Raw genomic sequence first — 14821 nt, forward strand, 5'->3', positions numbered from 1 at the left:
GTACTGGTAGCGTGCCGGAACAGGGCATAGATCACCATATTTGCAGGTAATTAGGCACGCCTGGATATGCAGCAAGTATACAGTGAGGTCTCTCAAATCCATCACCATCTTACCTAAGTAAGGGTTAGCGTTTCACTACCTACTTTCAAAGTCAGATTTGGTCAGATTTTGATCAAAATCAGCCTACAGTGCCATGGCTGCTACGGTCGCCTTTGCCAGTCCCAGCACCACCGAGGAAAGAAAAGTCCTTCCAAATACACTGTGGTCCGTACCTTAATAGGAAAAAGCAGTGAGTTTTGCTTCAGTGTGAGGTGCATAGAACAGGGGGAACAGCGGTTGTTATTGTAGCGTTGTGTCAGCATTGAGTAAAAGTGTACGGGCTTTTTCCCCTGGTTTTGTTCGTTTTGGTTGGGTTTGGCACGCACGCGCAGTTCTGGCTTGCCGCGAGTGGCTCGCACGTTCAGGTAACGCTCTGCTAAACTCTGCCTGGAGGGAGAAGTCCCTCCGAGTTCAGCGACATCTGCTGCTGCTGCTGCTGCCGCCACTGCCGCCGCTCGGGAGCGCGGCGCCCGCTCTCGCAGCTCGGGACCTCGCGTGGTGGCCGTGTGCTGCCCGGGAATGATCTGACCTGCGCCCTCCCTAACGAACAGCTTTTTGCTTGTGCTTCAGGGGTGGCTTTGCGTGCGGCGCTTGCTGGGCCTGGGCCGCAGTGCCGTCGGTGCGGGCGTGCTGCTCCGGAGCCCCCCCGCGCCGCTCCGCTGCTCGGCTGCGCTCTCAATAGCGCGAGAAGATCGGTGGGCAAAGCTCGCGTGGGGCTCTCTGCCCACCGCGGCGGGCCGGGAGCGTGCAGCTGCTTATTTGGGATTTTCTTACGGAATTGGGGCCATTTGCCATTGATACAACTTCCATGGGCTTTGCAGGGACACTGCGTGCACTGCACGGGCACGAGCGGACAGGTTTTGGTCTTGGGCACGCCGGGTTAGCTGCCACCGAGAGAAAGAAAAGGGTAACGCACGGAGCACCGCTCCGCAGAGCAGCTCCACGGATCCCACCGGGGTGTTCGTCTTACAGCGGGGCATAGCTTAAGGCACAATTTTTTCTAGAAATCAGTCACAATTTCTCTGGATTTTGCCTTTGGGCGACTTCACGTTATGTGGTGGTCTATCCTGTGGTTGAGACCTTGTGAAAAAGTTTCAGAAGCAATTTGCTCACAGAAAAGATTGGGGGGTTTTGTTTTTCTTCTTTTGCCTCTGTTTAAAAAAGGAAAAATCTTAAAACAGTTGAGTACCTTCCCGCTGTACTTGGCTGACATCTGTTCCACGTGTGTCCCGTCTGCACGGTGTCCCTTCTGGTGAGCGTTTCAGTGTCTCACCTGTCGGGGGTTGTTTGAGCGCTCCTGCCTGACTTTGCCGGTGTTTTTCCACATACAGTTAATTTCCCCTGGCCTCTTATCAGGACTGATAGATGTTACTCTGTGCACACCTCCTATACTCCCGAATTTGTTTTTCAGCATTTTCCCTGAGATATGGGCTTGTTTTTAAAACAAATCCCCAGTGTAGCTTCTGCCTCCTTAGCGCAGCCGATGGTGCGGAGCTGCCGCTGTCCTGCCTGCGCCGCCGCGGCCCCTGTGGGCAGCTGCCCAGAGCCCAGCTAGCTCCAGAAGTGTGCCAGCCCTGTGGCAGCCCGTGGTAGCTGTGCCCCTGGTTTTGCAGCCTGTCCTTGCCCTCTTCTGCCTGTTCGCTACCCGAAGCACGGGGCGGGTAAGCCGGCCCCGGTCCCAGCGGCCCCGGTCCCAGCGGCCCCGGTCCCAGCGGCCCCAGTCCCAGCGGCCCGTCTCCCCTGGGGCTGGCTGGGTTGAAGCTGGAACACTTCCTCTCTACCATACTGCTTCCCTGAGCGATTCCCGTTCGCAAGAGGCAGCCCTGCTCGTTTCCCAGGCCTGTTGAAGGGGATGCACGGGCTTTTATCCCGATCCAAGATGAGAGCGGATGGGCAGGGCTGCCGGCTGTGCTCCCAGAGCCGGTACCGTTCGCTGCAGTTACCACTGAGGGGATGGGAACCGGTAAAGAAGGACAGTTCCAATGGTGCTGTGGTATTTTATCCCGTGTGAGATTTTCTTTTCCACCGGGTAGCCCTGATTGTAACCTTGCTGCTTGCAGTGTGTTACCAAAGTCACTTTTTAGCCTTAAATTATAATATGTCTCTTTAAGGATATCCTGATTAAAATGTCAAAGGCTTTGTTGGAGGAGTTGGATTTTTCATTTGGTTTTGTGGTGAACTGGGCAGCTACAGGGAAGGAGCATCACCGCTTCCGGCTCACGTCTGCCACTGAGCTTTTTTAAGTCGAATGTTTTTCAAAATGCTACAGTGTAGCATCACAATCGCACAGCAAATACACAAATTTGATTATATCCTTGGCAAATTCTCATTCGCCAGTTTTTTACAATCTTGGTCCTGAAATTAAGTCCATTAAGTCTATTTTCCTTCTTTTCTGGTGCTTCAAAACACACTAATGCAGTTATAGTTGAAATCTTTAAATGGTTTGCCATTAATTGGGCAGAAATATTGAGGCAACTTGAAATGAACAAACTAGGCTGTCTGCTGCTCACAAATACAGTGTGTTTCCAAGCTGTACTGGTTGGGAGCTGGACATGCGTGCATTACCCATTTATCATACTGGTATTTTGTATGTCATCATAAAATTTGCTAATCAGCATTTTGCCTGCTTCCTCTGGGGAAGGCTAGTGATCGGGTACCCTGAGGAAGGTATCAACTGCGTATTTTTTACTAGAGATTGTCACTGACTCCGAGCTTCCTATATAATTTCAGGTACTGTCCTCAAGACAGCTGGGATTTTTGTTTCTGGTCCTTTGCAAAGCCCCATTTGAAAGGGTGTCTCCAAGAGCTCTCTTCAGTAAATGGCTGTTTCTTCCCTGCTGCACTGTTACAGTAGTGTCAGAAATCAAACAAAAGTCAATTCTTCTCTCTCCCTGTGAGTAAATAAAGTTCAGCAGTTCGGCACTGAGCAACAGTGCTGTCTTGAAGGAAATGGTCAAGTCTCTCCATGACTCCTTAGGTCACAACTTGGTGGGGTTTGAGTCCAGAGCTGGACTTGCTGGGGGTGTGGAGGCCGTATCTGATGGGCGACGTGTCTTTCAGGGTCAGCCCATGGACCAAGCTGCTATTTTCACTCCGCAAGTTCGACCTCCGTCTCAGCTTCCGCAGTACCCAGGGTTACAGCAAGCACAGGTACTGCGCTGCTCCCACAGAGCGTACGCGGAAAAATGCTTTAAAGGGAGCCGCTTCTCCTCCCAGCCTGCTTTTCTGCGCGTGGGACCTGCCTTGTGACTGTGGCATAGGGTAACGGTGATGCCTCCTTCCAGGATGCTTGCAGGCTCCGCATGCTGTAGCTCGTAAACGTTTTTAACGTGGTCACTTCCCAGTTTTTCCTGATGTTGTTGCTGGTAAAGGCAAGCGAATTTCTATGTTAAGCCTGAAATTTGGCCAATTTTTGGTGAAATAGTGATACCAGTAACTCTTTATTATGTCACAGTCATTCTGGCACTTGGGATTTGGTGGGGGGACACACAAAGGAAAGAGAGCGGTGGGGCTGTGGAGCGGAGCCCCGCGCTTGCCAGCGCCTCCCAGGGCCGGGTGGCGCGGGGCTCGTCCCGTCCCGCTGCGACCGACCGCGCTGCAGCTGCCTGAACCCGGGGGGGGAGCGGGGTGCAGCCGCGTGGGGCGCTCCCGGGCCCATGCGTGGGCGCAGCACTGCGTGCCACTGACTTGCCTCCGGTTGTCCGGGCGCGGGCTCTCCGGTAAAGGCCGTCTCTTTCTCGTATAGTTAAGGTGATTGAAATGCGGGCACAGTGAAGTTACTCTTCTGTCTGGTCTCCGCGCAGAGCGTGCCTCACGGATACACGATGTACAGCACTCCGATGCCTCTGCAGCAGCAGCAGCCCGGCGGCGTGGTGCTTTCCCCCAGCTACAACCCCCGCGCGTACCCCGCGGCGCATCCCGGCCCTGCGCTGGCCGAGCGGCTGCGGCAGATGCAGCAGCAGCCCGGCGGATATATTCAACAGCAGGCGGCTGCCTACGTCCAGCCTTTGACGGGCGCTCAGCGGTGAGCCTCTGCGCTTCTCACAGCTGGTAACATCGCGGGATTTTAAAGGCAACTCGGTGTAGACATCTAAAGCTTTATTTAAAATACAGTGTATTAGTCCAAATTAGGTTAATGCCGGGTCTAATTAGCGATAAATATGCCTTTCTCTCCGATTTCCCACTGCTTTTTCCCTCATTTAATTTTTATTTCAAGCTGGTCTTGGCACACGGTGCAGCGCAGTTGTCCTGGGTGTTTGTAGAATGTAAAAGTTCGTTTAAAGACGGCGGTTGAACCCTATTTCACTGCACTCACAGGTACGGTATCCGTGTTATGCAAACATGTGTGATATTAAACAATAACTATTCCAGGTTTACCAAAGGCTCTGTAGTCAAGAAAACACAAGACCAACGTGGTAGTTTAACTAGCCGTAGGCAAATGAATTTTGCTTAAGCCTGAATAGACTAAATTGACTCCACTTCAGAAGTACGGCTGAGCTGCAGCCCCTACGAGAAACAGAAAGTTTCACTGGTAGAGAAATGTAGTGGAACAGAAGGCAGATGAAGCAGGAAAGAAATGTGTAAAAGGGAGTGTTGCAGAGCAAGCAGAGTGGAAAGCTGGAGTTTCCGATGGCGGTCTTGAATCAGATTTTTTTCCTAACAGTTTAGCACAGTCCGACCAACAGTCCAACTTTGCTCTTGACTCAATCGGAGATGTCATCACTTTTAATTTCCACTTCAAATAGACATGTTCAGCAGAGTGACGCTCAAAAACACAGGCTTAAATTAAAGAGGGAGCGGGGGGAAAAAAAACAGTCAAAATTTGCAAGATGGGCCTCCGTAGGCACTGTCGAGCCACAGCTGTGATGGAGCATCTGCGCAGCGCAGCGCTCTCCCCGTGTGCGGGTCGCTGAGCAGTGCGGAGATGTCGGCCGTCACCAGGGGCTCTGCCCCGTCAGCACGGCAGTCCGATCCCATGGAATTTATCCGGGAGTACTCGGGGGAGCTCTGTTACCAAGTAGAGCTATTCTTTCTCTGCTTCAGCTCTAATTTGATCCCCAAACTAAAATCGCCTTTAAATGCTAAGTCCAGGACTACTTACATGACTGGCACGTGAATTGCTTGTTGTAGGCAGCATACGGAGGTGTTGTGCACGCAACTACGCAATTCTCTGTCAACTCTTGTTATTTTTAATGAAATCGGTGTTTCCAGAACTGTGACCGTTACCAGATGCCACTGGTTCCTTAACTTCTTTTAAAGTCTTGCAAGCCTGGATACCTTAAGAGTATGCTCAATTTTGGGTGTGTTTGCACCTATTGAAAACGTTTTGCCTTGACTTGGCTGCCAGCCTTGTACGAAAACCTACAGAGTGCCCTGCGGTAGGAATAAAGCTGCTAACCTGAATCGCCTTGTTGTTACTGCGTTTTAAACAGCTAATCTAAATTACGAGCTAGCTAACATGTTTTCCCCACGTATATCTTTCTGCTTTGTTGACGTTAATTAATCCCATAACATCCTAAGAAAGTATTTCTTGCTTGCTGATTTTTTTCAGTATTTTGGAAGGTAAAAAGTCTCTATAATCCATTTTAAATTCATGGTAATGTAGCTGGGAGCTGTTTGGGTTGGGAGAATGTTTTAGCGCTTATGTGGAATTCTTGCTTGAAATGGAGAAACTCGTCACTCTTCCTAATAAAGCAAGAGTCGAATGCTTGGATCTGTTCTTGTGGAGAGGAATGTGTTATTCCCTACATCAGTTACTGGGCAATAGTGTGGTACGGCTTCTATTATGGAATGCTTTCAAAGCGTTCGTATTTGGAAATATATTCTTCCTGTAAAATGTAACATCTCAAATGTATGGAGGTCTCATGACGCAGCTTATAGTTGAGTACTCCTGGACTAACTCGTGCTTTGTCTTTAAATGAAGTGTAACCCCTTATTTTTTTCCCCAATCAGACTGAGCCATCAGCCTCTGCAGCCCAATTCACTGGTTGGAGGGGGACTGGACGGCGCACCGACGGCGGGGCCTCACGCGCCCCTGAGCTCGGTGCAGCTGCCGCCGGAGCCGGTGCGGCAGCGACAGCCGCAGATGCGGCAGCAGCGGCTCTTCCAGGTGAGGGGCTCGGCGCGGCGGAGGGCCGGGCTGTCTCGGCGCGGGGAGGGAGCGTAAACATCCCTGTGTCGGGTGACGGCTTACGCACGCGCCCGGGTAAGCTCTACAGCGGCGGGGCCTGGCGCTCGAAACCCGAGCGGCTTTTACTCACGTGCAGGAACTCAGTGTTTACAGTTGGGATTTCCAAAAGAGAGCTCTGGACGTACATGTACAATTCAGTACTTCTGTTTCTCAAGGCTGTAGAATGCCTCTGGCGGAGGCGAGTTTGAGAATGGCAGAGCTGAATGTGCTGAGGGAAGAGCAGTGGTGGTGCTCTCCCCTGGCTGGCCTTGTCATGCACACCAGAGCTGAACGGAAGGGCTCGCTTTCTGTCTGCCCTACTTCCTATACTCTGATTTGACGATATATTTTTAATTTGGAGGTAAGTATCAGTTTATCAGCTAAATATGTAGGGCTTGGCACCGGGGAAGGAAATTACACTAAAATCCTTCCCGTGGCCCTTTGATGGTTGGAATTATTTTCATGTTTTCATTTTAATGCAACAGCGATCTGTGCCAGTTCTTGTCAAACGATAATGTGCATTTTATCTACATATTTTGATGCTGTAGTAAACTAAACATACCAGCTTTCGAGTATTTTTTTGTCTGTTGACGATGCCCCTGTCAGCCGTGGTGTGGCTGGCGATGGGAGCGCAGTGTTTTGGGCTTCTCCCCAGATGGCATTCAGTGACGGTGCTGTAAGCGCGCGCAGGTCCCGCGCTGGCCGGCCGTGCGAGCAGCCCTGCGGCTCGGCTCCTCGCCGCTCCCTGAGGCGGAGCGCGTGCCGTGGCGCTGTGGTTTCAATGCCCGTCTCCTTTCAGTTGCAGCCGCAGCCGGGGCAGCAGCAGGCGCTCGGTCTCCAGCCCGTGCAACCGCAGCAGCCTTTGGTAAGCAGAGGCGACCGCCGGGTATTTTGGGGCGGTGGGAGGGTAGTGACAGGGCGGGTTTTGTCACTTCTGGAGATGGGCAGAGGGTTTGTGTAGGCTTCTCCGCACCACCGTCCGCCTGCCGGTGCTGACTGCGCGGTGCCTGCAGTGCCGTGCCTCCAGCGCTCCCAGTGCCGTGCGAGGGGTGCCCGGTGTCGGCGGTGACACGCTCGCTCTGCCCGTGCCCCGCACCGGCCCCAGGCTGTCGCTGTGACAAGAGGGCGTCTGGCCACAGAAGACGGTGTAAACGTGTCCATCTTGTCAAACCGTGGCGAGAGGTGGGTTACGCGTGCTCTGGGGCGTCCCTGGAGGTGAGCGCACCCGCTGCCCCCTGACGGGAGGCAAGCGCAGCCCTGCCGGCTGCCCGCGGCGAGAGGGCTCGTGCGCTGCTCAGCGCCCGGCACCTTGGCAGCGGCGCCTCTGGGTCTGCTGTTCAGAGATGCTCCGCCTGCGACCGGAGCCCCGGCTGCTCCTGCGCTTCCGTGGTGCATCCACACGCTTAGCCAAAACGGATGACCAAAGTTGGGCCAACAATGACGCGTTGTTGTGGCTGAAGAAAGATTTGTGTCTGTGTAGGAAAAGTTCAAATGCTTCATTTCAACATATCTTACACTATTGATTTAAAGCTAATGGTTAATATCCCAAACAATGCAAATGATCAGCCGTAGCAGTTCTTTTGAGAATTTCTTGGGGATACACTTACAAAATGGGTACTGGTGCTTTTCTAATTCCGTACATCTCTTTTCCATAATGAGTAAAATAAGACTGCCCAGACTAATTGCCTTAAATCTCTTCCTGTGAACTCAAAGCGGGGAAAAATTAGCTGCTTTAGAGTCATCCTCAGTTGTACTCCTGGTGCAGCATAAATAAATGACTCCTTTGAAAAACTGACGCGGGACCAAGCACAGTGAGCCCACTAAGGGCCGGGGATCTTTTTTTCTGGGGATCTAACGATGCCATTTAGTAGTCCCAAAGCAGCGAGCTCAGGTAAATTAACATCTTACTGCTGCAGGAAAGAATTTTTCCTGTTTATGCGTGCTGTGCTATGCGCTTTCATAAGTGTTATCCTAATTAATGTATCATAGTAAGAATTAATAGCCCCTGCTATATTTAGAAACTTGATGAGAAATCGGTAGTTGCTGCTGATGCATATAAATTGGTGGATTTTTCTGTCTTTGTAATATTTTGAAGTGGAAGCAGGGTCACGTATACGATTGAGGCCGCTTGCGGAACCAGTTTTGGCTGTAACACCGAGTTCACTGGGAAATGTAAGGCGCTGACAGTTGGCGTTTCCCCACCTGCCCCTGCTTGTGCTGTGTTTGCGAGCACCCGCGCTCCCTCCGCGCTCCCTCCGCTCCCTCTGCCGTCGGCTGCGGACGCTGGCGGCTCCACCGCTACCGAACTCCTGTCCCAGCCTTACCTCCTGTCACAAGGGGCTGTGGGTGACTCCGGACCTTTGATTTTTAGGCTGTACTGCTAAGGTGCTGGGAAAAAATGCGTTTTATTGTTTGAAGATCCTTTCAAATTAGATCATTAGTCATAAAACAGAGCTGCATGAAGGCAACTGTACAAACAAAATTGGTTTTGAGACATTCCTTTGTGCTGAACTGCAGCCTTTTATGGCTTCTTGTATGATTTTACCAGATCGCTATCACTAACAAATAATTTTAATGGACACCTCCACTGAATTTACAACTTCGCTATGCTTGTTTCCTGTATTTGGGCAGTTTTTTCAGACGTGTGTAAGGGAGTTGGGGGTAACTAGAGAAACTTTGCTACAGAAAAATGGAGCAAATACAGTCATGCTGAAGGTGCTAGCTTCCGCGTTTAAAAGTGTTGATCAACGTGATCCAATAGAGAAACTCGGAGGCGGCTTGTAGGTGCAAGAGTCTTTCTCGATAGTTTGTATCTTGACCGAACCGCACGCGAAGGGCCGTCGCAGAGCAGCGCTGCCGCAGGCCCCTCTGCCGGCGCCCAGCGCGGCAGCAAGCTCGCTGAGCACAGCTTCCGTGTCCCCGCGAAACCCTGGTGTGGTGAATGCTTTTGGCTGACCTCAGCCTTTCCTAGGGACTGCTAGCCAGAAGATTACACAATCGGTTTTAAGTGAAGGATTTGGTTTCAGAAAGGGAAAAGATGCTGAAGTCTTGTAAAACACCGAAACTCCCTTCAGTAAGCAAAAGGCTCCACCGAAACAAAGCCTGGGCGTCTTCCGCAGCGCGTACGGTGCGATTAGAGTAGTGAAGAACTCCACCTTCGTTCAGCACATCGGGTTTTCAGACTGGTCGGGTGTACGGTGTGTTCTTGTGCAGAAGCACAAAGAGTGACCGAGGCACATGCATTTTCACCAGATCTAATGAGAAGGGAAACTCCAGGGCTTAGGAAAGAGCGGTAGAGGGCTCGGAGGCGGCGGGGCAGGACAGGCAGCAGACGGTGAAGGTGTGGTTAGTGCTGGCTGGCACGGGCAGCACCATCCCCCTCCCAGGAGCAGGTAAGTATGAGGGAGTTGGGCCCTCGGCTCTGTCCTCGGGACTGTGAGATAGCTCCTGCACGGACGTTCTCCTTTCATACAGGTGACAGATTTTCCAAGGCAAGAAATGGTTCTGGTGTGCGCAGAGCTTTGGCTCCAGAGGCACCCGTCCCGACGGCGCGCGCCCTCGGGGTCAGGTCTGGCTGTTGTCCTTCAGTAGCGCGGTGTGCAGTGTATTCCGTACTCTGACGTACAGGTAGCGATGATCAATAGAAGTTGTTTAATAGAGAATGATTTTCTTCTGAATGAGGCCAGAAGCGTGGAGGCGAAGCGGTGCCCGTTCTCCTACCCAGCCGGACTTGAAAAACAGACTTTGTGGGTCAGAGAGGTAGGGAATAACGCGTGCTGTCAGACAGACCAATTAAAGCCTGAACTCTGCTTTGATACGAGTATAAATAGGGTGCAAATTTGTGAAAGTCAAGGGTACTGTCAAGTGCTTGAAGTCATGATTTAAGTCCTTAACAGCAGATTTCTTTGGAAGCTTTTTGTGTCTAATCCCATTGTGCTTAATGCCAGGGACTGGGAGGGCCTTCTCTCAGCCGGCGGGCTCAGGGCAGGGATCGGAGCGATGGTTATTTTGCGCAGTGGAGGAGCTGCCCCGGTTGGCCGGGCACTGATCCGGCTCCCGTTCACTGGAGCCAGGAACCGCGCGCGCAGCTCCGGCCCCGCAGCGGGTGTGCGGCGCGGTGAACAGCGTGTGCTTTGTGCCCATCCCTCTTTTTATCCAAAGTGCCACTGCCCGGGGAGAAGTATTTTTCGAGAAGCTTCTTTTGGCTATAAAGCTTCACCCACACGTAAGTGTTTTAAAGTGCTAAAAAGGCTGTTAATTTTGACCTGCGGTTTTGATTTGCCTCGTCTTTGCACAATGCGGACGGTAAAGCTGCTTAGGGTGACTTGCGGATGAACGCCGGCCGCCCCAGGGGCCGCAGAGACAGAGACCGACTGTCCCCTGTGCCCGGTGGGACACACGCGACACCTGTAACACAACCGGGAATGTGGGAGATTTCAGGGAACGCAGAGCACAGCTGTTCTGTGAGTTCCAAGTGTGCTCCGCCTGTCCGTGCTGTGCCGTGGGAGTCCGGCCAGGACGGCTGTGCGTGCCGGCCCGCCTTCTGCGGAGCCCCCGCCGGCGGGGCAGCGCGAGCTGAGCGCAGCGCGGGCTCAACGCTCTCGGCCTCGGCTGAACGCTCCGAGCGAGCCGGCAGGCGCACGCCGCGCGGTTCCTCCATCTTTCGTGTTTCTCTTGCAGTTCCCGAGGCAGGGCTTGCAACAGACTCAGCAGCAGCAGCAGACGGCGGCGCTGGTCAGGCAGCTCCAGAAGCAGCTCTCTAGTAAGTGTGTGCGTGCACAGATGTACGTAAATATACGTACGTATATTTGCATATGGAATTCGCTTTCTGGAGGTGTTCTGCCTCTTCAAATGCCGCCGTATGTCCCTGTGATTAATTTACCTACTGACGGCCGGTTACCCATCCCAGTAGGGATGTGACAGCAAAATTCTGCTGGCCGTGCGTCCCGTGGAGTTCTGTTGGTCTCCAGAGAAGCCGAGGCACCGCGCTGGTGGCCCAGTCACAATCTGCGGCGTGTTTTCTCCCCTCCCTCCTGTAGTCCCAGCGCAGCGAAGCCCCCGGGGAAGCCTGCCCCTCTGGCGGGCGTTGGGCAGGAGCGTAAGGGAGTGCGCCGGCTGTCCTTCGCGAGCGCTGCGTGACATACCGGTGTTTCTCGGGGTGGCTGCAGAGCGCGGTCGCGAGGCGCGAACGCTCCCTTTGCTTTGTGGCGCAGGTAACCAGCCCCAGCAAGGAGCGAACCAGTACGGGCATCCCTCACACTTCTGAACCAGCGATGGAAGGGAGACGTCGTGTTACGTTTGCACTGAAGAACAGAACATTTGAAATTCAATGCACTAGTTATTGCTAGAAAGCAAACTTCAGTTTTCTTCTCTTATTATTTCAATAATTATTTTTTTGTGCTGCAGTTGATGTGAATATGTAACAAGGTGGGATTTTGGGGTTTGGGGATTTTTTTGCATTTAACTAGATTTAATTGTATGGACTTGTGGGTCTATTTGAAGAATGTTATTGCAGATTTTATGAATTTGGTGCTTTTTAGGTCCTGTTACTTTTAAAGAGGACAAAGAATGCTGGATTTATTTATTTGTGGGAAACACTTCTTTGAGTTTTTTGTTGAATTTTTTTTTTTTTTTTTTTTTGTTAAAGAACTGCACTGGACCAAACCGCTGAACTGAAAGGCACTTCCGATTTTGGCATAAAAGTTAATTTGTTCATTAAAATGTTCACCTCTTTCTTTGTTGGTAGAACAGGCATCAATTTAAATGGTGTTTATTTGACTGTAATTTTCATATGCACTTTATAAAGTTCCTTGTTTAAAGTACCAATTTCTCTTGCTCTCATTGTGGTAAGAAGGTGCTGAAGTGGGTTTATTGCTTGTATTAGAACTTCTTAAAGTTTATATTAAAAGCCACAATGTAACGTTAATAAACCTACTAGAAGTAGCATTGTTTCATATTTGGTTTTTTTGGTGTAAAGTTCACGGGTGATGAGTTCTATAGGAGTGTCCGACATCCTCAGAGGGATCGGACGGTCAAAGTGGGTTTTGCTCCGCTTGCGCAGGGAAATCCCCGAGTCCCGGCACAGCCCCGCAGGAGGCGAATCTCCGCGGCTCACTTGATGCCTTCGGTACGAACCTCCTTCCAGCGTCACCCAGTGAGGGGGGAAAGCCACCAAAGTCCCTCCTGCGGTTTCAGCGCTGCCGTAGCTGACACCTCTTCGTACTGGGGTCCCCAAAATGAGTTATTCCCATCACCTGTCTGCTGCCCGCGCTGTACGGCAAGTGCGTCACGCGCCGGCTTTGAGCCGTGCTGGCGGGGTGACATTCAGCGGCGGAAGGCATTATGTATGAGCAGCCGAGTGCAAAACCACAAGGACATTATAAATCAAAATTACTACAGACGAATTGTTATTATTCAAACCTGTTCAAATATGTCATAATTTTGCTCGAATTACAGTTAAAAAAACAGAATAAATTTATTGCTATTTGATGTCATTTAGGAGTTAGTCTATATGATGATTATTTTTTTTTAAATGCATTAATTTTGAAAGTGGAACATGTGGGGCATTTAAAATGTACTTAGGAATATTTTTTCCCTGTTTTGTATTAACTCACTTTGCTTATTTTACCATACAATGAATTTGTCGATGGTCCCGAAGTCGGGTGTTCCGTGGGGAGGGGGAAGACGGCACTGCGCAACCTTCCGCGGGCTGCGGGAGGCAGTCCGGCCGGCTGGGGAAATAATGCCCACTGCGCGGAAATCTGTAGAAAAGTAAGTTCTGATTGGCTTTTACAATAGCTGGGTAAGTCTTACTTATGTAATAATTTCTGTTCAGGGTTTGGGTTTTGGTTTTGTTTTTTTTTTTTTTTTTAGGAGATTTACTGTTCTTCCCAGCAGCTAAAGCTGTTGCAGCTATTAACCAGCGAGACTGCTGTAATGCAGCCGCCCGGGGCTACGGCTCCAGCGCCGCTGCGGAAGGAGGGAACGCCCACAGCAAACTCTGTGGTTGACGTCAGGAAACGATCAAACCGGCAGAAAAGCAATCCAAGCTGAGGTTATAGTCTTAAATAAAAAAATTTAGAAAGTGCCCAGGTTGATTGTGATGTGGATAAATGAGGCAGAACCTGCCTTTAGCTCCTGGCACTGGAATACTGTCTCCCTGATGTGTGTGTGTCTGGTGTGTGCGGATCGGCTCTGCTGGGGGACCTCAGTGCAGGCGGTTCAGATGCCGCTGTCGCGTTGGCACAGAGGAGCTGCACTGCGGCCGCTCCTTGTCAGTGGTAGATCACACAGGCCCAAAGGAGAGGTGTTACCGCTCCTGGATTTTTTATTATTTGAAATGGTGTGAAGAGCTGGAGTTGGTCATGAGGCAGGGGATGGGTACGCCGAGCCCTTCGCACATCCGTCGACTGTAGTGGGTGATGAGACCGCTCTCTTCGATGGAGCCGGGCAGTCTGCTCCGCTCCGGCGGGATGAGGCCGTGCCGGGCACCACCGGCTGCGGGACCAGCTGCGGGGACGGCGTGAGACACAGGTCCCGAACAGGCAGATTTAAGGGGAAAGGCTGCATTGCACGTATTTTCACCCCTCTGTCCTGACATTAATCTCTCTCGTAGGAAGAAAAGAAGAAACTGAGCTTTAATTACTGGCTTAATCTTGTAAAGATTCATTTGACCAGTCTAATCCATGATCCGTTAGTGTAAAATCTGTGGGTGACCATCCCCTACGGTCGTGAAGGCATTTTTCCCTCAGGTACAGAAGGCTGCTGCTTAGACCCACCTACTGAACTGAGAAATGAGAATTCTATGTTGATATGCAGATTGATGCAATTGTTTTCTAGAGAGAAATTTTTTAAAAATGCTTTTGTGACAATAGGAGAATGATCCCAAGCTGGAGTGTTTCTACATGCGGTCGGTACACGTTTCCTAAACAGCGCTCAAGAGAGCTTCGTACCGTTTAAAAATGAGAACAAACATGTTCCGTATGTATCGTCCCAAAGTTCTTCAAAAAAGACTGTGTGAAACAGAGCTGTATTATTAAAAATACATCACTACTTGTTTCACCATCAAATATTTATTAAAAAACCATACTAAATATTCAAACATATTAAGAAGGTAATCTGCATCCCAATAAACTCTGCTCTTTGGCTCCCAGGCACTCTTGCTCTGTGCGATCCATGCTCGTGCGAGTCGAACAAGGTGGGCAATATTCAACTAAGGTGAAAGAGTCTGTCCTTTACTGAAGATCTCTAGGTACGTTTCCAGACAGCAATTTTACTCGATATTCAGTGTTTGCTGGAAAGCAAAAGTGCCTTAAGGTTTGTTTTTATTTCAGTCTGTGTAATCGCTGAAAGAACCAATGCTAGATAATAACGCAAGATCAAATTTGCCCCACGCCCTTCCTCTCTTTTTTCGCAGGGTCATTGCAGACTGAATGCCCTACGGGTACGTAGGCGCTTACTTGCCTATGGCTGCCGTTGATTAAACTTATTCCAAGAATGAACTCTGTCCAGCTGTAGACTTTGTTAACAGTCATTCCTGCTGTATTTCTTACT

General features: G+C 50.8%; 1 protein-coding gene across 1 annotated transcript in view; it reads left to right on the top strand.

Annotated features, from left to right (window-relative positions):
- Window positions 1-12190, top strand: part of MED12L (mediator complex subunit 12L) — a gene marked incomplete at its 5' end in the record, with an annotated part of 152971 nt that extends 140781 nt beyond the window's left edge. The window contains 6 exons of the mRNA XM_082487471.1: window positions 3160-3249; window positions 3903-4123; window positions 6052-6208; window positions 7068-7133; window positions 10949-11030; window positions 11482-12190. Of these exons, the coding sequence (XP_082343597.1) occupies window positions 3160-3249; window positions 3903-4123; window positions 6052-6208; window positions 7068-7133; window positions 10949-11030; window positions 11482-11534 (669 nt within the window). The 3' untranslated portion in view covers window positions 11535-12190. The remainder of the gene's footprint in view (window positions 1-3159; window positions 3250-3902; window positions 4124-6051; window positions 6209-7067; window positions 7134-10948; window positions 11031-11481) is intronic.
- Window positions 12191-14821: the final 2631 nt, after the last annotated feature.

The sequence above is a fragment of the Vanellus vanellus genome (genome assembly GCF_965231255.1).
Source record: "Vanellus vanellus genome assembly, chromosome: 8".
NCBI classification, from domain to species: domain Eukaryota; kingdom Metazoa; phylum Chordata; class Aves; order Charadriiformes; family Charadriidae; genus Vanellus; species Vanellus vanellus.